General features: G+C 38.4%; 1 protein-coding gene across 1 annotated transcript in view; it reads left to right on the forward strand.

The window, feature by feature from the left end:
- The window catches only part of LOC131540096 (neuronal tyrosine-phosphorylated phosphoinositide-3-kinase adapter 1), a 39,432-nt gene that overhangs the window by 7,628 nt on the left and 5,908 nt on the right, over positions 1 to 25,896 (forward strand). The window contains 6 exon segments of the mRNA XM_058774552.1: positions 10,841 to 11,081; positions 18,876 to 19,273; positions 22,198 to 23,425; positions 23,427 to 23,983; positions 24,080 to 24,304; positions 25,574 to 25,677. Of these exon segments, the coding sequence (XP_058630535.1) occupies positions 10,897 to 11,081; positions 18,876 to 19,273; positions 22,198 to 23,425; positions 23,427 to 23,983; positions 24,080 to 24,304; positions 25,574 to 25,677 (2,697 nt within the window). The 5' untranslated portion in view covers positions 10,841 to 10,896.

Here is a 25,896-nt window from a genome sequence, read left to right on the forward strand (position 1 = left end):
GGGGATTTTGTCTGGCAACAAAGGTTTGAATAATCATGTATTAGAGAATTTAGGAATAATATTGTTGTATGGAGAAAGGGGGGCAAAGAGAGAAATGCAGGACTGATGTGATTTATTAGCATAGCATTATTAGCATAGCATATTAGCATTATACATAAAGACATGATTAAAGCAGGTCAGTGTGTTAAAATGAGCACAAAGAGCATAGGCTACACATGCACAGAAGGCCACAGCACCAAACCAGTGACTAAAAAGGATCCATTTGCATCCCACAGTACTACAAACTGCACACCTACAAGTCACACCTACTGCTACAATTTATGCCTTCCACAAAAAAAAAAAAGTGTTTTGATGATATTGACTGAGACATTATTTTCTCATGTATTTTGTGTTTTATGTGTGAAGTGTTTGTAAGGCAAAATTACTGTATGTTGCTTTCATATCGTACGAACTACACCATGGTCACATGACTCTAAAGCCACCATCATGACAATTCTTTCAGTCTCTAATTAAAAAACATTTGCCCACAAAGTCATAGAATTGAGAGATAGAATTGTTTGCAAATGCATGATTATAAAAAAAAATGAGGGTGTAATGGCTGAAAAAATCACAGATTTTCTGTTTGCTGTAATAATAGTTAATGTCTTGACAACCTCTGTAGTCCCATTTAACCACTTGCAGTAGTAGTAGGCATATAACTTGTCAAACAGTTTGTTGTTGGATGACCCGCAATAATGGATTTTGAGAATGGATTTTTAACATTTACATTAAAGCATTAAAACTGCTGTCCATCATCAGATTTCTATTAGCAGACTGCTGATGATTCCCTTTCATAATCATTTAAATGCACAACATTTTAAGTTAAACTTTTACAGAGCCTCTTCTGGTCAAAGCAATGTACATAATAAAGCCATCATGCACATTTTCATTTGACCCGTTTAAATCTCATGTCTTTCCAAACCTTTATATCTTTCTTTCTTCTTCGTAAATTAAAAAAAAATATATATATAGAATGCTTGTAACAATTTTGGTTATCAGCTGGGTTTCCATCCAATGTTGCGAATTCAAAAGTTGCGCAAAATTGGAATATCGCAGAAAACATTTGCACCGTTTTCATCCAACGAGTCAAAGAGAACAAAATCATCTCTTCCTGATAAACTGGCACTATAAATCACTAAAAAAAATAGGAGACGTTTTTATATATAATAAATTACTTGCACTTCAGAGCGAGCAGACGAAACTAAATAAATGCGGTCATTGCTTTCGGAGGTGGATGCCTGCTGTTTGAGAACGCAGTTGTGTAAGACAGTTCTAGGAGGCAATTACACATAAATACTTTGACGACAGACTTTGCTCGGGTATTTCAGAATGACCATGACATCATTTCAAATGCTGTGCAATGAGATCAGTCCACTGGTTAGTCAGTTTTGCCGTCCCATAGCACAAAATCACATGACTTTTTTGATGCGCATGGAGGATTTTATTCGGCCAATGCTTTTCCATCCTATATTATTTGTATTAACCCTTTTTCGCAGTTTAAAACCCACCTTAAGTGAGCATGAAAAGTTTTTTGCGAATTAAGGGATTTTTATTCTAAATGTGGCATTTCCATCACTCGTTTCTGATGCGATACTTCAAAATGCGCATTAAAACAGGGTGATGGAAACATAGCTACTGACTTTCATTGTAACAGACAAAAAACACTGAGCCATTTCTCAAAATATCTTCTTTTGTGTTTAGCAGTAAAAAGAAAGTCATACAGATTTGGACATGACCGCGAGTTACTGACAGAATCATTTTTGAGTAAACTATCCCCTTAAGTTTATATTTTGTTATTCCACACATTGCAGTATTGAACACTGTGTGTCTCGATTATAGTACCTGAATTTGCACAGAACACACATTGCTAATATGTGCACACAGGTGCTGTGGTGTGTATGTACCAGCTGATTTCCCTGTGGGTGGCACTCCCAGCATGCATGTGTCTCAGCTTACTTCTATCATTTATCCTGCTTTTGAGTTGCTGAGTGTGTTTTAAAAGTAAAGCTGAAGTCCTAACAGATTGAGTGAGTTTGCTAAAGTAAAGCAAAGCCAGTATGCACACACACAGACTGGAATCCTACAGTGTGAGCATTGAGCTAGAAGACGAGAGATGGAGACAGACAGAGAGGGATGTGGACGGCAGTAGACAGTGTTGCTAGGAGACCGCACACAGTGACTGGTGTGAGAGACATGGTTTCACATCCCTCCCCCATCCCTACAACACACTTCCTTTTCTCTCCGTCTGTTTTTTTTTATGCCTGTTCTTGTGTTCATTGTCTTCATATTCTCTTCCATTCATCATTCTGTACTTGTCCTCCTGTCTGTTTGCTCATGTCTGTCTCTCTCGCTTGCTCTCAATCACTTTCACATCCTTTTGTCTTTCTAAGCCAGACTCTTTAACCTTCCCCGACCTCTCAAATGTGGTCTCCTCCATCCTTCCTCTTTTTCTCCACCTTTTTCTCTCCTCTGCTGTTTCTCTCTCTGTATCTAATTCATCTCTGTCTGTCTCTCTCATTCACACTGGCATTCGGCACGAGAGAGCTCTGTGGTTCTGAAGTGACAGGAGAGCAGCCGCCAAAAAGCGACAGCTGGGCGGTCACCATGACAACAGCCAGGTGCTGTGTAAAGGGACAGGACAATAAGTGAGGGACGGGTTATGTGACTTCACACACAGATTTTGGGAAGCGCTTCAAAATCTGCCATGCAAATACATGAGGTGGTCAAATTTACACATGCAAAGATTCAGTTGTCTGTTTTTTTTCTATGTCATGTGGGTGTGATTATTTATGCAGTGGATGTATTGTTGTGTGTGTGTGATGTGTGCAAATCCCTTCTGTCCCTGAGCTTTAATGATCTGTGTGAACTGACCTTATGACCCACACATCTATATAAACAAGTGTGTATGTCTTAAGTGGTTGTTGCACCTGTAATTGAATGCCTGAAGGAATGTTGTGTTCTTAAGTAGGTGTGTGAAAAACATTTATATACATAAAAGAGGCATGTGTGTATGTGTCTCATAGGCTCCTTGTGCAGTCACTATTGATATAATACACCGGAATCTAAAAATATAAAACAACATCGAAAATCAGGGATGCAAATTTTTATCATTTGAAAGAACAAGCTAAGAAACATTACAACCTTAAATGATTAAGAAATGTTTCAACTTCTGCAGTATTTTTAGGTCACTAAACAAATAAGTAATTTGATCACACAACAGACGGTCAGATGGTCTTTCCTCCACTGAAGCACAAGATGCTCTTTGGATCATCTCAAATCATGCCAGAGATTTATACTAGTGTAGGGCCTTTTGAAATCCATTTTATTTTTTCCCAAATTCTGTTTTTTTCCATTAAATTTTTTTCTGGATTCCGTTTTTTTCTGTTTTCATTTTTCTAGACTCTGTTTTAATGGTTAAATTGATTTTTTTGTTATTCAAAAACATGTATAATTAATTGAAATCATGAAACTTACACAAAAATGACATTTTTAAGGCCCTATGAATTTTATTTTATTCCTCAAATTCAGATTTATTTTTATTTATTTTTATTTTTATTATTATTATTTTTAAAGGGGTCCTATTATGCTTTTTCACAGTTTGAATTTTAGTCAGTGTGTAGTGTGTATATTTGGTCATAAAAAGATCTACACAGTTACAAATCTCAAAGTCAACTCCAAAGGGAGATATTTTGTTTAAAAAAAATAAAAGAACTTTTCAAGAACTACAACGAACGGCTGGTTTGGACTACTAAGTTGTTTTCCTGTATTTGTGATATCACAAATTGGCTCATTAGAATATCATTAAAATAAATCCCGCCTACGGAAATTCGAATGGTTGGCGGGTGGGGAGAACGCTTCAAAATCGAAACCCAGTGCGGGTGTTTTTATATCACTGTATTTCTGAAGACATATTACCGTTGCACGTAACTGTACATAGTAAATGCAGTTATTTTTAAGCTGTTGTTGACATCCTATCTAAAACGTGATTTAGCCACAAAAAAAATGCAACAACAATAACGTTACCACTTTAATATGTCTTGCAGTATCTGTGAGTGCAAAGGTTCTACACGATATCCTCTTGTTCAATATTCTCGGGGTCTGAATTGATATAGCAATATTGACAAACTTACTGTTTTGGCAAGGGGCGGGGCAGTACTGAAACACCGTCCAAGCTGTTCGCCAATCACAACGCACTGGGACAGCTAACCAATCACAACACATTTCGTTTTTCGGAAGGCAGGCCTTCATCAAACCCGGAACTAATCGAGCCGTTTGTGCCAGGCTGGGGAGAGAAGTGTTGTAATAATGTAAATTATGTGAAAAATAAAGCGATTTTCGAACCACCAAGCATGAGAGCATGTTCTAGTACACCCCCAAAACAAAATCAAGACTTTGTAAAAGAGCATAATAGGACCCCTTTAACCAAATACTGTGCTTTCCATTATTTTGGTTGGTTTCATGAAATTATAATGATCAAAAGCATCTTTAATTAATTGATTTTATATATATATATATATATAATTATTATTATTATTATTTTCTATCAGAATTACAGTGTTGTGTATTTTCTAGTGCTGTCAAACGATTAATTGCATCCAAAATAAAAGTTTTTGTTTACACAATATATGTGTGTGTACTGTGTGTATTTATTATGCATATATAAATACACACACATACAGTATATATTTAGAAAATATTTATATATATTTACATGTATATATTCACATAATTTATATTATATATAAATATATTTATTATATAAACAACATATTTTTCTTAAATATATACATGCATGTGTTTGTATTTTAATATATACATAATTAATATACACAGTACACACACATATATTATGTGAACAAAAACTTTTATTTTGGATGCGAATAATCACAATTAATCATTTGACAGCACTAGCATTCACATTTTTCTGCTAAATAAATTCTGGTAAATATTTTTTTCTGATAAATATTCCTTAAAAATGATGTTTTAATAATTAGTAGTAGTAGTAGTAATACTATCATTAGATTAAATAATATTTGTGTCAGTTTCTTCAACTGAATTTAACTGAACTTTTCTTTTGACGGTTGCTGTGAAGACCTTTAAGTCTTTTAGTGTATATGATATGACCATATTTTTCTCAAAAGAAACCATAAAATCCTTATGAAGTGGCAGTTCTAGAGATTAGGTTCATGCGTTCATGTACTCATATATCGAGGTGGCAGAGGCTGAAAACACAACGAACGCGCTTTCTTCAGTATGTGTGTAGTAAATGAAACCGCGCGTCTGCGCCATTCATTCACATGGAGACACGCAGAACATGTAGGATCCATATTTAAATAGGCCTAGTTCCTTTCCTGCTTAATATTAACAGACACTAGAGTAGACCATATATAGTATATTGATTTATCTGTACTGACCTACTTTTGATTTATCCATCCAAAATTCAGCAAATTCCATGACATTCTGCGTTATACTGTAAATTCAGTTTTTATGATTGGATTCCGCGATTCCGTGTGCATCTCCCGCATCACAGAAATGATAGGGCCCTAACTAGTGTGTGCAGATGGGATTGGCATCAATAACATGTCTTACTATTTATGTTGCTGTAATAAAATATGCTTGAAGAAATATGTAAATGTGTCTTTAATAATGCTAAAAGCAGTTTGTTTATGCTGAATTACGCTTTTGTGATCAGTATGTAGGATCAGTTACAGTATTAGACTCTTGTCACTTTCTGCACGGTTTGAAATTGTATCTGGGATGCTTTGTTTGTAATAGCCTCTGTTTTTAGTAAAGTAGCCTAACCGTATCTGTGTTTTCTCAGGTTCTGTGTTCTGTATAGTGTCTTATTCCGTGTTGCGGAGATTATTGATCTTTGCTTAGTGTGGCATCAGTCCTGGTGTTGGGTTTGTGAGGAAAAACTTGGATGGGAGTATGTTCATGTAATCCCACCAGGTAAAACAATATCCACATTTCCACAACTCTCTTGATTATCTGTCTGTCTTACCATAGTTATAGCCTAGGGGAGCCTTCATTGATTCCCATTTTCAAGTATCTCTATTAGACTCTAAAATAAACCGGTCTTCTCCCTCCACAGCTCTCATGTGTGCTACACGAACATGCGCACTGATCAATACATGATGTGATTATGTATGACAGTCCCTGTGTTGGGTAGGCCTTTGGCATAAATTTCTGGTTCAAGAGTTCACGCTCAGATGTAAGAGAGCTGTAATGTAGAATGTGAAAAGGGGACATCAAAGCTATTGACATGACTGTCACATTTTCTTTATCTTGAGTTTGCTTATCTGTTTGCATTTAGATTGATGTTGTTAGCACATGCTTTCTTCATAAAGGGACACAAAATAAAGCACAGAAATCGTTAACAACAAGTACTGCGACAAACAATTTTATGAAAATATATGATGCCTGCTGAAAACAAAAAATAAAACAAAATAAAAAGGATGGATGGATTAAAGATAACATGTAAATGCTAATAGTTTTTCATTTTCACTAGAATATTTCTTCAGGTTGGTTGAGACTGAGCTTGAGGTTGCTAAAAAATGAAAAAATAATAGAAAGATAGATCCTTTAGTTAAGCCATAATGCTTTAAAATATATATATATATATATATATATATATATATATACAGTATGCAATACATTTGTTACAGTACTTTTTTTTAAAGTACTAGTTAATATTTTTTTAAACACTGGTTAATAAAAATACTACTGTTCATTGTTAGTTCTTGTCAGCTCAGATCCATTAAATAATATTAACAGATACAATTTTAGATTTTAATAATGTATTAGTAAATGTTGGGATTGACATAAACCAAGATTAATACATTTTAAAAGTATTTTTCATGTTTCATTTTTGATGTTAACTAGTGTTAACAAATGGAAACGTGGATGGATAGATTGATATTCTGAGGTTGCAGATACGTATGGACCTTGGGATGAGGAGAATTGAGTCATCAGCATAGCAGTGAGTGGAGGACAGTAATCTGGTTTGGAAGCAAAAAAAAGAAGGCATTGATCCCTATGTTATTCAAGTGCTTAGCGTCTAGAGTGAACAGAATAACCCTCTCCAGCTGACTTGTTCGTTCCCATTATTCAGGTAGAACATTATGTTCAGGTAGTAGAGATCAGAAGTGTGTGATTTACAGTTTCAAAACCTCCAGAAGAAGTAGAATATGTTCTCATCTGAGAGAGTCATCTGTGGGGTAGATGACTGGACCATGCAGTGGGTGTTAGTGCTGGTAGAGTTGCAAATGATGGCCACTTTCAGAGTGTTTCTCTTTGCCTTTGTGTTTGTTTTGGCAGTGAGTGTGGAGGCAGGAGGGTGTGGGGGTGGATGGAGGAAGATGAGGAGGTGGAAAAATTACAGATTGAACTGTTCATTCATGTGTTTGCTGATTTATGGTGGCAGAAATTCTGGAGAAATACTGTATGGACAAAGGTGTATGTCCTGAACTCTACAGGGGAAGTGATTAGCATGCTACACATGAACAACATTTTAAAAAGCTAGATGGTCTTTTTCATAGTGCTTTTCATTTTATTACCGGTTGTGGCTATCAAATGCACCATTGCACTTTATATGCTCTGTACCTTTGACTGTTCCACATGTTCAGATAGAAGTAGGGGAAAAAGACTTAAAGTTTAATGCCCAATAACCTTGAACAATACAGGAAAACCTTAAAACTGTCCATGCTTTTGTCACTAAATAAATTTAGTTATAAAACTTCTAAAAGACGCTGAAGGCAGCTCTTTTGGAAAATGGATTTGCAGTTGCTTCTCTAATGGTTACTGATCATTTTGTCCTTTGTTTTATTTTTTCATTTATTTATTTGTAGTTAACTGATTTGTTTCTTTGTTGTTGTCTTTTGCTGCTGTCTTGTCTTGCAATTCCCCGTGATGCAGTCCAGGCCTGAAAGCATTAAAGGGATAGTTCACCCAAAAATGAAAATTCTGTCATTAATTATTCACGCTCATGTCATTCCAAACCTGTAAGACCTTCGTTCATCTTCAGAACACAAATTTCCAGAGAGCTTTCTGACCCTCTTTAGACAGCAACACAATGATCACGTTCAAGACCCAGAAAGGTAGTAAGGACATCATTAAAATAGTCCATGTGACATCAGTGGTTCAACCATAATTATATGAAGCTAGGAGAATACTTTTTGTGTGCAAAGAAAACAAAAATAACTACTTTATTCAACAATTTTTCTCTTCCATGTCAGTCTTCACCACGCATTCACAAGAGTTCCACAACGCATGCTGCCGGCGTTCTGATGTAGAACCCGGATGCATTACGCCTTGTTTACAAGCAGACATACTGAACCAGCTAAATCAAGGACTTTAGGATCACTTGAAACTTTCAGGAGCAGGATTGGATACCCATATACAGTAAGCAGTGGTGAATGACATTGGAAACATCGTTGACACGGGATTGCTGAAATAATCTGTTTTAATCATTAATAATAATTTTTAATGGCAGAATTATATGAATATGTTCTGCTAAAACGTTCACCAGAATCTGTTTCCATCAGTGTGTTGGTACAGTGTCTTTGTTTGGTCAGTTTGATCAGTTTTTCTGTTTTGTCTCTCGGGTATCAGTAACTCTGTTGGTAAAGTGTCAATGTAATGCAGTTTATGTTGTCGTGGATAAAAAGTTTGCGTCATATATTATATAAGCCATATACATCTATGACGCTCTGTATTGCTCCACATTCATCTCTAGCTCCCCTCTACTGTAAGATCTGACCCAGTTTACTATGAAGTTTAACTTGCAGGCATGGATTTAATGAGTAATTATATAAATTCATTTATTTTTCATTCATAGCTCTTCCGTGAGTTGGGCAAAGACTGGAAATAAAACTGCATGTGTGTTCCACATAAACTACCTTTGGTTGTGCGTGACTTTATGAACGGGTTAGTGATGCATGACTGCATAAGTCAGTGCCTGGATGCACATGAATCATTATGTGATGTGTTTGTGTGTATATTAAATGTGTTTGTTGTCTATAGGACACTAAAACTGTGTGAAAACATTGGACTCCAGCTATATTCCCGTTACATAGCAATACTGCTGATGCACTCAACGTACACATATCTGCACATTCAGCAACATACTCAGCTAACCCACTCACCTTCTTCTCGTCATTGCTCTCTATCTCTCTTAGTCCCTATCTCATTCCCTCTCCTGTGCTTTCTCTTTCTCTCTGTGCTGGAAAAACACTGGAAAAGCACAGCAGTTGACAGCTGTATCCTTTTTAGCCAATCAGAACTCTCTTGTAGTACCCGGCGCTCAAACTCTGAGCACTCTGTACAATATCTGCCCCACAACAAGCAGCTCGAACACGCTCGCTTGCTCTCTCTCTTCTTCTCTTCCTAGCTTGTTCTCTCTCCTGCCAGAATGCCTGTGTACTACATGTGACAGGCTGCATTACAGACTGCAGATTTACACAGGCACAGCCGGGGCAGCCCGGGGGCCTGTGGCCAACTGAGCCACTCATACTTACTCAGATCTTCCTCTCAAAGATAGAGAGAGAGAGATGGTACATGCCCTTTACAGGCCACTGTGATGAAGACGAGAATAAAAGTGCAGTAGTGATGATTTCAGGTCACAACTTAAGAACTTTCCTTCCTTTTATAATACGTGTGTGATGCGTAAATGTGCAAGACAGATCTGAGGGCGGAAGTGTGAAAAGTATTTTAAGGTGATGAGAGAATATAACACAGTGTTTCCCAGCTGGTGGGTTGCAGGTCTGTTGTTAAAAAAATATATATATATATATATATATATATATATATATATATATATATATATATTGAGAAGTGCAAGCAATCATATATTGTGTTATGTGAATGTGAAAATGAACTCTATATTGGCACAGATTCATCTGTCGTTTGTGTAGACATGGTTTGTGTAGCATAGAAGTCTCATTTGTGAGAGAAAAAGTGTTATTTTAGTATTATATTCTGTTAGAGTATTTATTAATATTTTGACCTTTTGACCTATATATTTTAATTTTAATTTTTATATTTTAATTTTAGTTCAAATTTGAGTCATTTTGTCATGTGCTTTTGTCAGTTCTTTTATAGTTTTTTTTAAATATTTATGTTAGCTTTTAATATTTCAGTTTTAATAATTTTAGTACTTCAACTTATTTTATTTCAGTTAGATGCCAAGGCAACATTTCTCATTTTCTAAAGTTGTTTTTTAACACAAATGTCAATTAACAAAAAATATTTTCAGTAGTTTAAGTAACAAATCACAATTATTTTTACATTTTAGAAAGGTCAATCTTATAAATTGTTTGTTCAAAAATTGTGGGAGCTCTGAACCTTCTATAAAGCAATAAAAAATGAAAGTCCTAATGAATTTTTTATGGAAATGTGCTTGTAATCCTACTTATCATGATCATAAGGGAATGTAAACAACTGCTTACCCCTATCTCTGCCAGTCTAAGGCATTTATTTTTTTGTATTATTGTTATTTATTTATTTATTTTCCAGGGGGAGAAGGGCCTTGTGCATTAGAGCCTCTATTATGGACACTTAGTCCAAACTGTCTTCCCTTTTCCACATCAAAAAAGAACAACATGAACAGCACTAGGGAATGCAGAGTATAGGTGTAGAGAACACTGTGTAAAGCACTTTCGTGAAGCGTCTGTGCTGTGTTAATTGTTTCCATTCAGTTTGGACAGCTGGGATTTTATGTCATCAGAAAGAATGGAATGAATTTGCATACTATTTTAAATGCAAACTACTAACCAAGTGCCTGCATTTCACTCTTTTACAGGTAATTGGGACGGGGGAAAGCTTTGAAATCCCTTCCCCTAATTGGTTCTCTATACCATGAGCTCTGGCTCCGCCCAGGATGTGGCGGTGGAGAATTTCCTGCGTGACATAGAGAGGCGGGGCCAGTGGCTGCACTGTGCTGTTATTGGCTGTGAGGAGGAGCATCCCCGTGGCGACATGAACCTGTTGTACCGCAAAAGTCGACTGGACTGGAGACACAGAGATCAGGAGGGCAAGAAAAGGTAAAACAAAGAAGGAAATCTGTGAGCTTGCTGTAGGAGACTGAAGGAGTTTGTGAGAGAGAACAATAGAAGGGGTTACAGAGATGACTTCCAGAGCGTAAATGAAAGGTAAAGGAAAGAAGGGAGCAAGAGGAAGATTAGTAAAATCCTAACTCTGTAAGAAAGGTGAGAAAAAGGTGAAACTGAAGGAGAAGAGTAGAATGAATAAGATTATAAAGGAGATGGGAGAGAGGGAGTGAGACGGATGATTATGACACGATTAAGAGTAGTCTTAACTCTGAAATAGAGACATTTGTCTTTCATATTTTATGCAAAGTATCCCGATCTTCTTTCCGCCTGAGACACAGAAAGACTAGAGAGAGTGAGAGAGAGCAGGATATATTCCAACACAATCTGCCCCTCTGGTGTCCCAGCAGATCAGCAGACATGAAACTCCACAGCTGGAGCTTTTGAAAACAGAATTCTTTGTCTAATTATCTTACAAATAATTATCCATATCAATTTATTCAGGTTTTTATTTTTAATAGGGGTGTCAACGTTAACGCGTTAACGCATGCGATTAATCAAAAATTTTTAATGCGTTAATATTTATTTAGCGCAAATTAATCGTTTGATAAGGTTTGACTCCAACGTCTTCCTGTCATCACAGCGAGGAAGGTTATCAATCATTGTGTGATGAGGGCAGTGTTGCCAGGGCAGCGGCACAAGTGGGCTATTTTGAAAATACAGTCGTGGGAAAAATTACAGAGCCGTGGGTTGCGGTTTTTTGGGCTACTTTTATAATGTACCGCGGCCGCCCAAAGTGTATATAGACAAATAAAAATAAAAATAGATCCTTTTACTAATGTGTATTATACTTGGAATGTATCCCTGGCAACTTAATAATGGAGAGGCAGTTGTAACATCACAAACAACCTGAGTTTCAGCAGAGCACGCATGTTAAGGCTTTTACACAGCAGAAATAAACATGACAACAGCCACTATAGATTATATAAGATAATAAACACACAATTACGATAGATCTGGTCTGTATGTGATTTCCTTGAAATGAATGTGTGCATCTGAAATGCTAATTTGTGCAGCGATATAAAAGGCTATAAATAGCATATTTTAACAACAGTAAACGACCAAATTCCACATGTGATCGCAAAAGGAAGTTATTACAAACACTCGATGGTGGTTTGAAGTGAGTTCTGAGTAAAAGTGTATTATTAATCTCATGAATTGTCTTATGAAGCATGATGCTAATATTAGCTCTAATGCACCTGCAGAACAGGTCCAATTCTTCTTCATAATGCATTTTTGTCATTATACTTCATGTAAGGTCACAAGAAATGTTTTGTTGTATTTATTTAGAAATACTTTTGATAATAGTTGGGTAAATGTATACTGGGATTGAAGCGATGTGGCTTGGTAGACGTTTTATTGCCAGTTTAAAGGCTGATAATGGCTGAATAAAAACAAAAGAATAATGATAAAAGGATAATAAGGATTATATCTCATACCTGGCGGAAGTGTGAAAGGTTCTGTTTCCTTAAACTAGTTTGTCATGCATTTCTCTTTCAACACATTTACAGCTAAATCCTAGTATTTTAAATTCGCGATTAATCATGATTAATCACAGTTCATGACTGTGATTAACGCGATTAAATTTTTTAATCGATTGACAGCACTAATTTTTAATTAATTTACTCTAATCATAAATAAGTTACTTTTTTTCAAATTAATTGTTCCAATATATTAATTGTTTCATTTTGTGGCCAATAACCAACAAATGCTCATAACAACAAATGGATTTCTATACTATTTTGTCTGAATAAAACACACAAAAAAAAGACTTATTTTGATTTTGAGATTCACTCAAAATTTGATTTAATAGAATTATTAAATTATTAGTGTTTGTAATTGAAACTGTAAAGTCAAGTTTAAGTGAGAAATAGATGATCAGAATAGTAATAAAAATGTTTAAATTAGAGGAAGTGAGCATGAACAATAAAATATACAATTATCGACTGATACAGATAACTTCAAATCTCTTAATATCGGCCTAAAAGCAATATCATTTGATTACAGCAACTTAAAATATCTAATATTTAACTGATATGGTATCAATATCATGCACCGTAAAGAAAAATATTACTTTTTTGTTTTCTATGTATTCTCTGTCCCTGCTTAACATTATTCTGGGGACAAATTTGTACCAAAAGCCAGCTAAATCTGACAAAATCTCCTTTTGGCGACATCCTCATTTGGGGAAAAAAAAAAGAGGATAAATATGAAGTATTTCTATTTATCCAAGTAAACGTGTATGTCTGTAGCAATTCCTTGTACCAAATCCACATTTCTTCTTCTTCTTTAAGACACCTTATGCAAGTCTGTATATTACCAATATTCTGCAACGCTTTGTTTACATCTTCAGCTGTGATCTTTTGAGAGCTTTTTTCCTTCTGCAATTCCTCTCAGCTGGACAGGATTGATTGCAACCTTTATGCCTCTTTGCCTTACACTCTCTCTCTCTCCATCTCCATCTCAGTGTTTCTGGATGAAGAGGAGAATGCATTTAGATGATTGTTTAGATGACACCTGTGCAAATGAACATCAAAGCGCTTTTCATCCGCTCTGTGTTCTAAATTCATGACACACGCAGAACCCTGAACACATCCTGAGCTCAGACAAACATGCTGCTTTTAGTCACCTTTGTATAAACTGCTCACACATGCAGACATACATATGCTGTCACATCAAACTTGCTTTTATACATGCACAATATCTTTAAGCAGTTATCTCGGCTCCTTCCACCTCTTTCGTTCCCCTTCACAGATGTAAAGAGATACACAAGAGGTCACCCACGCATGCTCGCTCTCTGTCTGGAGGATCTGTCCACTTCCTCTCTCGTCCTCCCACTCAATCCCTCCATCCTCCTCCTCTCTGCTGCTGAATGCAGATGATTCTCATTCATTTATCCATCTCACTCTGTTTCCCAGCTCTCTTTTCCTACATCTTGCTGTCAATCTTGAGAGGCAACAAATGAATGAATGAATGAAGTGAGTCACTTAGCATGTTAGTAAACTGATTCTGCACACTAATGTGCCTTTAAACTTGAGACTTGAAATAAAGCCATGCAAGAGCCACATGTTGTGCAGCCTAAAGCAAAACAACAGAAATAGAGCAGACATGAATTGCTTCAGTTCCCTGTACCTATTAGCTTGCATTCTGCCATGTGAAGCATTGTGTCAAATGAAACCGAACAACCTGAAATACTCAGCTATGAGAGCAAACCTATGACTCACAGTCTGTTCCCTCTCATTTTGCTTTCAGGCACAGATTTTCTTTCAAAATTGTTTTTAATTTTTTACATTTTTTTCACAAATGCATAACAAACCATAGCATGTTTTCTGCATTGATTAGCATAAAATGTATTGATTTAGTATACACTGCCATTCAAAAGGTTTGGGTAAGTAGGCTATAAATTTATATAAAATTAACATAAATTAATACGATAGATAGATAGATAGATAGATAGATAGATAGATAGATAGATAGATAGATAGATAGATGTTTATTCAAGGATGAATTACAATTACAATGTTGCAAGACATTTCAAATAAATGAAAAATGTATCACTGTTTCCACAAAAACATTAATCAGCAAACATAAATGTTTTCAACATTTATAATAAGAAAAACTTCATGAGAAGCAAATTAACAGAATGTTTTCTGAAGGATCATGTGACACTGAAGACTGGAGTAATGGCCGCTGAAAATTTAATTCATTACATAAAATTTTATATATATATATATATATATATATACAGGTGCATCTCAATAAATTAGAATGTCAGGGAAAAGTTCATTTATTTCAGTAATTCAACTCAAATTGTGAAACTCGTGTATTAAATAAATTCAATGCACACAGACTGAAGTAGTTTAAGTCTTTGGTTCTTTTAATTGTGATGATTTTGGCTCACATTTAACAAAAACCCACCAATTCACTATCTCAACAAATTAGAATATGGTGACATGCCAATCAGCTAATCAACTCAAAACACCTACAAAGGTTTCCTGAGCCTTCAAAATGGTTTCTCAGTTTGGTTCACTAGGCTACACAATCATGGGGAAGACTGCTGATCTGACAGTTGTCCAGAAGACAATCATTGACACCCTTCACAAGGAGGGTAAGCCACAAACATTCATTGCCAAAGAAGCTGGCTGTTCACAGAGTGCTGTATCCAAGCATGTTAACAGAAAGTTGAGGAAAAAGTGTGGAAGAAAAAGATGCACAACCAACCGAGAGAACCGCAGCCTTATGAGGATTGTCAAGCAAAATCGATTCAAGAATTTGGGTGAACTTCACAAGGAATGGACTGAGGCTGGGGTCAAGACATCAAGAGCCACCACACACAGACGTGTCAAGGAATTTGGCTACAGTTGTTGTATTCCTCTTGTTAAGCCACTCCTGAACCACAGACAACATCAGAGGCGTCTTACCTGGGCTAAGGAGAAGAAGAACTGGACTGTTGCCCAGTGGTCCAAAGTCCTCTTTTCAGATGAGAGCAAGTTTTGTATTTCATTTGGAAACCAAGGTCCTAGAGTCTGGAGGAAGGGTGGAGAAGCTCATAGCCCAAGTTGCTTGAAGTCCAGTGTTAAGTTTCCACAGTCTGTGATGATTTGGGGTGCAATGTCATCTGCTGGTGTTGGTCCATTGTGTTTTTTGAAAACCAAAGTTACTGCACCTGTTTACCAAGAAATTTTGGAGCACTTCATGCTTCCTTCTGCTGACCAGCTTTTTAAAGATGCTGATTTCATTTTCCAGCAGGATTTGGCACCTGCCCACACTGCCAAAAGCACCAAAAGTTGGTTAAATGACCATGGTGTTGGTGTGCTTGACTGGCCAGCAAACTCACCAGACATGAACACCATAGAGAATCTATTTATTTAATACACAAGTTTCACAATTTGAGTTGAATTACTGAAATAAATGAACTTTTCCACGACATTCTAATTTATTGAGATGCACCTGTATATATATATATATATATATATTCATATTTATTAAATTAGAAAACAATTATTTTAAATAGTAATAACACAATATTACTGTCTTTACTGTAATTTTGATCAAATAAAAGCAGCCTTGGTGAAGATAAGAGACTTCTTTAAAAGCTTTTAAAAATCTTACCGACCCCAAACCTCTGAGTAGTAGAGCACCATCATCGGGTGAAGAACTGACACATATGCAGTTAACAAACTGATCTGGTGTAGAAAACTAAAATAAGCATCACACAATAAGACAAACTAATTCAGTCCAGTAGTTTAATCTGAATATTTTATGTTGTGTGCAGCTAAAACTGCATGTCCTTGATGGATTTTATGATGAGATGTTCAGACTCAGACTTTTTGTACAGATTATACCTGGACGACAGCTGTACTGTGAGCTCTCTATGGCCAACTCATTCGCTGTGTGCCCTGCCTGTGCATCATATCTTGTGGTGCTGTTCTTTTCTGTTAGTGTGTGCCAAACTCTACTAGCTCAGCATCTTCTCTGCCTTCTGCCTGACAACAGAGGCTCACACACACATGAACACTCACACTCACTGCTGAGCAGTGTATTGATGATTTTCGTCCATCTGGACCTCGTGCACATCAACCTTCACAAAGGTCAGAGGAGTCTCTAGACAATGTTTACACATCTTAAAAGTTGACAGGAAGAAGTTCATGAATTTCTAATATGACAGTTATACTCAGAGGTAAAAAAAAAAATCACTATTGAGATCTCATTAATAGCAATAATTGTTTATCCTAGATAGCATTGGAATGAATGGAGACTTTTGGTTAAGTATCTTGCTTCCCAGCAACATTTTTTTTTTTTTCCCCAAAGTGAACTCAAGCATTTCTCATCTGGTAATTTGGTCTTTGAAGTATTTGTGTTTTAATGCTATCCACATTTATATTGCTCTCTATTGTTACCATACTGGATTACATTTCATTTCTCATTTCTGTCTATTTTTATTCCTTCCAAGAAATATTAGAATAACATCTAGGAAACACTTGATATTTTCCATCACTGCGAGCTCCATTAAGGCACAAGAGCAATAAAAAGCAATATCTTTGTAATATCAGTATCCTTATAGTGGTTCTGTTAAATGGAAAAACATCTCTATCTCTAAATATCTCTAAATATTTCCCTAACTCACCCTGTTACCGGAAAACAGCATCAGTGATTAATTTCCCTTTAATTGTGTGTGTGTGTGTGTGTTTGTGCTGATGGCAGCCCACTATTTACCACCCACAATATGCTGCTTAGCCACACCTAAATTAGCTTGTGTGTGTGTTTGTGTTTGTGTGTGTGCGTGCGCATACGCACATATGCCAGTGTGTGCTCTGAGTTTGTGTGTTTAGAGAAAAAAAAAATCAGCAAACAATAAACAAATGACAGGCTAGTTGCCTTGGAAACGGGGAATGCATGCTAGTTGATTCAGGAATATAAGAAAGATGCAGAGAGAGGGATGAAGGGAGAAACACGGCCTGCGGACAATGTCTTTTTTGTGTGGGGGAAGAAAGAAAGCAAGAGAGCAAAAGATCAGCTGATTAAACAATGTTTGCCAACTATTAAAGGAATAGGTCAAGCAATTTTTGCATCAACCATCCCTAAAAATTCCAGACTTAAAGTCACGATAAAATGGAAGTAACCATAGATATTTCTTCTGTATTTTGATGTATATCTCGGTTATAGATTATCAAAACAAAACAAAAAAGTGAGGTTGGTGCTTGATTCTATCCATTGGTTGTTGATTGGATTTTGAGATGTGGTCATAACACTCAAGAAAATAATGCAGATAAATGTGAGCTTGCAGGCATGGGTTTAAGAGGACTAAATGATTGAACAAGTCCAGCATACGTCACCAGAGAGAGATCTGTTATATCTTCAGAAAGTCCAGTAATGACATTTTGAATGAACATTAGAAGGTCACTTAAAAAAAAGAAAAAGAAAAATGTAAACACATACTGTACATGGGAGTATATGGATTTACATGGATGTTCACAATAATATCTGTAACATGCATTTAGAAAATAGATAGACAAATGAAGATGAAAAAGAAACAATTAAAGCATAAGAAAGAAGGGGAGCTGAGGACAACAGAGTAGAAGAGAAGGATGGGAGGGTGAAGGAGGCTGTTGGGTCTCTCGCAGGCTGGTATGAACCGCTTCCTCTCTCATCATTCATCCTGAATGTGTGTGTGTGTGTGTGTGTGTTGTCTGGTTTTGCTTAGATTGTGAGAAGCAAATGTTTCCACAAGGATAGTTAAACCTGAAATTACCTACATTATGGGAACTACAACAAAACAGCTTAATAAACATATTAAATAACAAAACTGTATTGAAAATGTCTCTGTTTGGTTTAGGGTTAGAAGACAAAAACATTAACTCAGTATGAAAGCAATAGAAGTCGATAGAAAGTTCCCGGTCATAACTAAGAGATGTGTGTGTTTTATGTGTGTAGGTATTGGTCTGTGTGATTGTGCAGTAGTAGGAGGGAGTTTAAACTCCGGAAATGGGCAGAGGAGAGTGTACAACGGGGGCTGTAGAGACAAAAATGAAATTGACTGTGAGCTATTAATAGAGCCTTTATCAGTAGAAATGAGGAAAGAGAAAAGATTAGGTGGGAGGCCTACAGCACAAAGAGAAACAAATTTATTATTCTAATCTGAATAAGAATCTCTCTACAGAGAAATAATTCCTTTTTCCTCAATTTCTGATTCCATCTCTCATTCTCTGATCTTCCCGTCTCCCATAGCTCCAGTTATAAAGATGCCTCCTCCGCGACAGTTGGGAAGGTTCGGGATCTGGCGTCATTTCGGCGCCATTTCCGAATGGGATTTATGACGATGCCAGCATCCCAGGACCTTTCACCTCACACTTGTGCGGCCGCCATGGCCCCACGCTCTCAATCCTGCCATGCTGTGGGCACCGGTGAGGGAGAGGAGATGGAGAACGGATATTATCCAGACTCAGACCCCCAAAACCAGTTAAATCCCTCCCGTTGTCCACCAGCCAAGCCGAAACGTCACCCCAATACTCGTCTAAGCTCCACACCCCAGCAGGAGCATCCTTCCCGGGGGGTTCACGCACCACCTGACACTCCGCCACCTCCACCTCCCAGTCACCCATCCAAACACCCAGAGAAGCGGAATGGTAAGTGAGCGTAAGTCTTCGTGACATACACAGTTCTAGTCTCATCAAAATCAGTTGTATGTTAAAATTAGGGATGAGAATCCATTTAAAAAATGATTCTTGACCTGCGATAACTCTCGCGCAGAGGCAGTTCTCACAACCTGCTGTATCTCTGATGCTTCGAATATAGATAAGGAGCCATCTGACTCACATATAACATGACTAATCACAGTTTACTTGTTTCTAAGTTCAGTTGTGTGTACATCTGAAAATGATGGTACCACTAATAGAACATGAAACACAATAAAAGTTAGGCAAACTTTCAACATTGTGATGTTTACTTGATGCTAAATGTGTCAAATGATTTGTTGCCATGATTCTTGAACTCAAACTCCAATCTCTTGTTCTTAAAGGTCCCATGGCATGAAAAGCTCACTTTTCATTTTTTTTTTACATTAATATGAGTTCCCCTAGCCTGCCTATGGTCCCCCAGTGGCTAGAAATGGCGATAGGTGTAAACCGAGCTCTGAGTATCCTGCTTCGCCTTTGAGAAAATTAAAGCTCAGATGGCCCAATCTGGAATCTTCCTTTTATGTCGTCATACGGGGAAAGGTTACCTCGCCTATCTCTGCTTTGCCTGCCCAGAGAATTTGGCCCGTCCATGAGAAAATGAGCTACTTCCATGCCAGGCGAGCGCAATATTTTTTTTTTTCCTCGAGAGACATCATGGCTTGCAAACGAGCGAAACATGGCAGTTGCTCAGTGTTTGGATGTACAAATGAACACCGAAGTGTTTTTTTAGATTGCTGATATAGATGCTAATACAGCTTTAGAACGATAGCAAATCAGAGCAACATGAAAAGCCAACAACATAGGCTAGCATTAGCTACATGGTAATAACTGTAACAGCATACATAAACAAACCAACTAAAGTACCGTATCCAGATACAATATTTTAAACTAACCATTCGGAGACGTCTTGCTGTAGCCGCTGAGTTGCAACTTCTTCATCCGGTGCTTCTCCATCCGGATCAGATTCTGGGTCAAACTGAAAAGCTTGAAAGACTGTGTGTCTATGAGCCATCGCGATACATCCACTGTCAACATTATCGCATGGTACCGTGGCCGCAAGCTGGTTAAGGCCACACACCCACCCTCCACCTTGCCCCGCCTCTCTCCTCCTCATTAGCATTTAAAGCTACAGACACAGAAATGACTTCAGATACAGTACTAGGGACCACTTAGGCCTATATAAAAGCATCTAAAAAGCAGCATGTCATGGGACCTTTAAGCATAAGTGCTTATGATTCATGACTATTAAAGCATCCATTGTTTTTGACAGTATATTTGTTAGTCTTTCATATGTTTTTAAATGAATTATTATGTAATTGATTTAAATCGAAGAATTATTCTGTGTGTAGTGTAATTTTGGCCTTTATTCTGTTATTCTGTTCGATACTTAATTAATGTTATTTTGCAGCTTTGGTAATTATATTATTCATAATATGAAATTTATGAAACCAGCTTCTTTTGTGCTTAAATATTATTTTGATACATTGTGATAAAGTCAGATATAATGGCATTTGTGTTGTTTACCCTAGTAGCAAAGAGCAACTGAGACCTCGCTTTTTTTTAGGCAATGTGAGAAATCTGTTATTTGTGATTTAATCATTTCTTTGGACTGAACAATTAATTCAATGAGGTTAAAGAAATATATGGTGTAAACATTAACATCTAAGTATTAACATCTAAATATACAGTATTTATTTAAAAAAACTGATGGAGAACACATTGGGTAGGTGAAAAATTGTTCACATTGATGTACACAGAAATTTGCACATTTTTCCCCAGAACACATTAAAATGTATTTGTCTTAATGTCTAAAACTTAAAGAAATAACAACCAGATTAGTGTTAGGTGTGATGAGTCATTTGAAAGCCGTTTGCTTAAAATTTATTTCAGACAACAACAAATAATGTAGGGTGGGTCTTTTTATCCATTGATTCAGTTTTGAAAAGTGGGATGAAAGAGAATATAACAAGTAAGAAACAGGATGTCAACCGAAATCTTAAATTTTTAGTTTAATTAAAATCATTGGACTTGGAACATGGATTAAAGGGTTAGTACACCCTAAAATAAAAATTTGTCCATGTTTTACTCACCCTAAAGGCATACTAGGTGTAAATAACTTTCTCCTTTCAGATGAATCCAATCAGAGTTAAATTAAAAATTGTCCTGGCTCTTTCAGTCTTTATAATGGCATGGGCGGATGTTTTTGTTCAACAGTCCAAAAGTAGTCAAATAAAGAGCATACATCCATATTAAAATGTGCATCACACGGCTCCGGGGGGTGAATAAAGGCCTCCTGTAGCGAATCAATGTGTTTTTGTAAGACACACATCCATATTTAAAATGATATAAACACCTTTCTTTTACTTCTGCTAATTGTCGTAGGCGGAAGCTGTTCCGGGCGGATGACATAGAACGTATGTGTTGCGTAAATGCTGGTGATTAGTGACAAACGCAGAAGTGCGACGGAGAGAGAACAAAACAAAACGAGGATTTGTAAATAAAAATGCTGGAGGATTTGAATATAAGCCAAGAGGAGACTGATTTTCCTTTGGTAAAGTAAGGAAACTTTGCTTCCTTTGCTCCTGTAAACAAACACTGGTTTTCGTGAGACTCACACGTGTATGCGCTGCGCCTACGTCCTACATCATCTGCAGGAAAGGCAGTCTCTCGTGAACGCACGTACAACAGTTAGCGGAAGTTATACAAAACTGTTTATATCGTTTTAAATATGGATGTTTTTTTACAAAAATGCATCGATTCGCTACAGGAGGCCTTTATTCACCCCTCGGAGCCATGTGATGCACATTTTAATATGGATGGAGACACTTTATTTCACTCTTTTTTCACCTCGTCTGCTTTTATTTGTTAAACAGCAATGAAGAAGTCTGATTCAGGTGAAATGGCAGGACGGAAGGTACCTCCCTTGAAGCCCAAAAGAAGTCCAAGCACACAGCTCTCTTTTGACCCCCCGCCACCTCGGGTCCCGCCACCGACCACACCTCTTCCCTTCCAAAGCTCTGAACCCTCTCCACGGGGTGAGGGTGGAGATGACGAGCCAGTTTACATTGAAATGGTTGGCCAGGTCTTTACCCGAGAGACTCACAGTGCCTCTACTCCTCACCCGCTCACACCCTCTGCCACCACGCCTGATTCTGACTCAGACCAAGGAGAGGCCATATACGAAGAAATGAAGTACCCCCTACCGGACGACGCGGCTCGAGAAGCCCACCGCCGCTTGCCACTCAAACACGAGCGTATCAAGTCCTCTAAAGCGTACCACTCCTCCATCATCTCATCCTCCACCTCCACCTCCTCCTCGCTCCCACGCCCCTCGTCCTCCTCTCCAGCCTGTTCCTCATCCAAGCCTAAAGCTGCTGTCTCCATCTCGCACTCCTCTCCTCTGCCTTCATCCTGCTCTTCTGCATCCTCCACTCCTGTACCTCAAGTCCTCTCCTCCTCACCACACCCTCCCCGTGCTCCCACACCCTTCCTGCTGCCAGGGTCCAAGTCAGAACATGAGCCCAGCTCCAGTAAGATCCCGGCTCCCTTCCCCAACTTGCTCCAGCACAAGCCTCCACTCCTGGCATTTCCCCAGCCGGCTGCTGCCTCCAGTGGGGTAGGGGCTCAACACAAGACCAGCTCGGCCAAAATCAGTGTGCAGTCAGCCTCCAGTCTGCCAGCATCTACTAGCACCTCCTCCAGCATGAGCTCCACCAGCACTTCCAAAGAGTCCTCTGGAGTTGAGAAGGAACGAGAGAAGGAGAGGAGGGAAGGACAGCTGGGGCCGGCACCTGGACTCAGAGCCCGCAGTCATTCCACTCCTCTTCCTCCATCGTCAAAGTCCTCCTCTCCATATTCCCACCACCATCATCACCATCACCCTCACCACAGACCTTCCCACTATCACCATTACCGCAAGCCTGAGAAAGAGACGTCGTCATCAAGTAAGGGCTCAGGACAGTCCTCCACCCAGACGCAGACACAGCCCAAAGAGGGCAAGTCTGTCAGCTTCCTGCTCAAGTCTGAGAAATCTGAGAGGGAAAGGGACCGAGAGAGGGATCGGGATCGGGATCGGGATCGGGATCGTGATCGTGATCGTGATCGATCGTGATCGTGATCGTGATCGTGAACGGGATCGTGAACGGGATCGTGAACGAGAGAGAGACCTAAGCACGCCATCATCCAATCATTCTGATACCCCTGCCTCAAGCACGTACACACACACTTCTCAAACCGGCACGAGCACCACACCAACCCTGAGTCAACCATCATCATCCACAGCAGCTACGCCACCTTCCACCTCTTCTTCATCCGCTCAGCGCCCTCCGTCTCGCTCTCACATGCACCGGTCGCACACCCCGCACTTGTCTCATGGCCTTCCTGCTTATAAACCTCCCCCCTCCGACAGCCCCCTGCTCTGGACCTACCCCTCGGTTGGCTTCCGCCGCCCACCCGCCTACGATAGCCTGCGCGGGGGCTCACAGTTGCCATCCTTGCACACGGACCCCACTAAAACTGGATCTGCAGCCCATGCGTTGCAGGCTAAGGCCGGGTTCATTCCCTGGGAGAGCGCAGCTGCCTTAGGGCTCACCGAAGAACAGGTTTACTGGCCCATGCACCGAAAATTATCATTCAGTCATGGGAGCCGAGACACTGAGAGTGAGTAATGGTTGTAGGGACAATTATGGAGGGAATTCACTTTCTGTTATACTATCGTAGATGTTTAATTGTGTTTTTCTCTCTAATGCTCTGTAGAGGATGATGGAGGTGCGTGGAATGGCAGTGCAGATGCTCTATTGAGGAGAGAGAGGGATGACCTAGGAGTCATGCGGAGTGGTGGACACTCTGGAATACCTGTGCGGTCAACAGGGAGACACAGCGAGAGCTTGGCTGGGGTGGATGGACCACCAGGGTTGAGAGGACTGATACGAGCGGGACTGCCCTTACCCTGCCAAACCTTCCCAGCGTGCCGCAATGGAGGTGAGATCCAATTTAAATGACATTAGCACAGGCTTTCTGCCATGACCTCAGTATATAGATCTGGATATAGATCAAGTGTGTTTTGGTTAGAGATAAAGCATTTGTTTTGAACAGTTTATGAGCTGTAAGTTGATGTTGCTGGGATCAGTGTGCATTGATTTGTTTGGAAAGCATCACATTTTATAACAGAATGATCAGATATTTATAATGTCTTTGAAAATATGGGGAAAAAACCTTTAAAACCTTTGACTTTAAACCTACTAAAACCATGATGAAATAAAATCACAAAGACCATGTAACACAATTAAGCAACACACAATATTAGCTAGAAATAGTTAACATATGTTATCCTAGCTAACTAGCTGCAGTAGCTGTCACAGTTATGAACCATGCATTTCTGGACATGTTAGAACCTTATAAATGTACGCCATGATACAGGAGTGAATTCACTCAACATTTGAGCCACTTTAACTGCAGCATTGCAGCGCACATCATGCATTTTATTCACATACCACCCGCAGTCCAACTTAACTAAGCACTATATGCATTACGTTGTGCAGTGCACATTTAAATAAAGTCAATGTCATTTTTTTTACAATGCAAACACACCTGCTTTCAATGCAAATGAGACTCATTATAGAATGCAACAGATTCACAGACGTCAGCGCTATTTGCCTGGCGCAATTAATGTTGCGCTATTAGTGGAAAGTAGGGTGTAAAGCAAGTTGAATTTCATTAATATCTGTAGAAACAGTTTGTGTGCTGCTTCTATTCATCATGGCAGTAATAATCCATCAAATGATGATCAAATGAAGGTGAAAAGTGTTATAAATCCAGATGGAACTTTTAGCTGAGCCCCCTTTCTGCATTTTAAAGACTGATTTAGGTGGTTGGATTGCAGTAGTGGCACGATGCCGTGCAGTCACAGCATACAGTTCAAACATTGTAGTTTACTGCATCCCATCCTCCACAACCTTAGAAACTGCACCATGCACCAGCACTAATTTTTAAAACATTTGTCTGTGTTTGCTCTATTACACTATTTGCATAATTTGTTTAAATTAGCAATGCTATCAGCAGGCACAATTCTTTTTTTCTGATATCCTCCTCAGTTCTGATTGCTTTTTTGTTCTGCAAAAGGAACTTGTTTGTTTTAGGCTACACAACATGCTATTTCAATCATTAATTTAGATTTGACAAAAAATGTGATGTCCTGAGATTTATTTATCAAAAACAATAACTTGGCTATGTGTCTGTGATCTTTCATAGAGTTGGGTCGCCTTGGCAGATCTTCCTCCACATCAGGAGTGAGACAAGTGGGTGGTGACGTTCAAAGGCAGAGCAGCCTGCCGGCCAGAGAAGCACTCAACCAGGTAACACATGCCAGCACTACTAAAGCTGTCACTAAATTCACATAAACACACACTCAGAGAATTATTATACACCTGCAGTGTTATTGTTTCCTCAGCCCTGTTTAAACACACACTCATCCAGGTAAAATCGTGATCACATTAAGATTTGAGCTTATGAAATTACTTTGGACCTGCAGCCCTTTTCTGTGGAACACCAAAGAAGGTATTTTGAAGAATGTT

This window comes from Onychostoma macrolepis, chromosome 05 (genome assembly GCF_012432095.1).
Source record: "Onychostoma macrolepis isolate SWU-2019 chromosome 05, ASM1243209v1, whole genome shotgun sequence".
Lineage (NCBI taxonomy): Eukaryota > Metazoa > Chordata > Actinopteri > Cypriniformes > Cyprinidae > Onychostoma > Onychostoma macrolepis.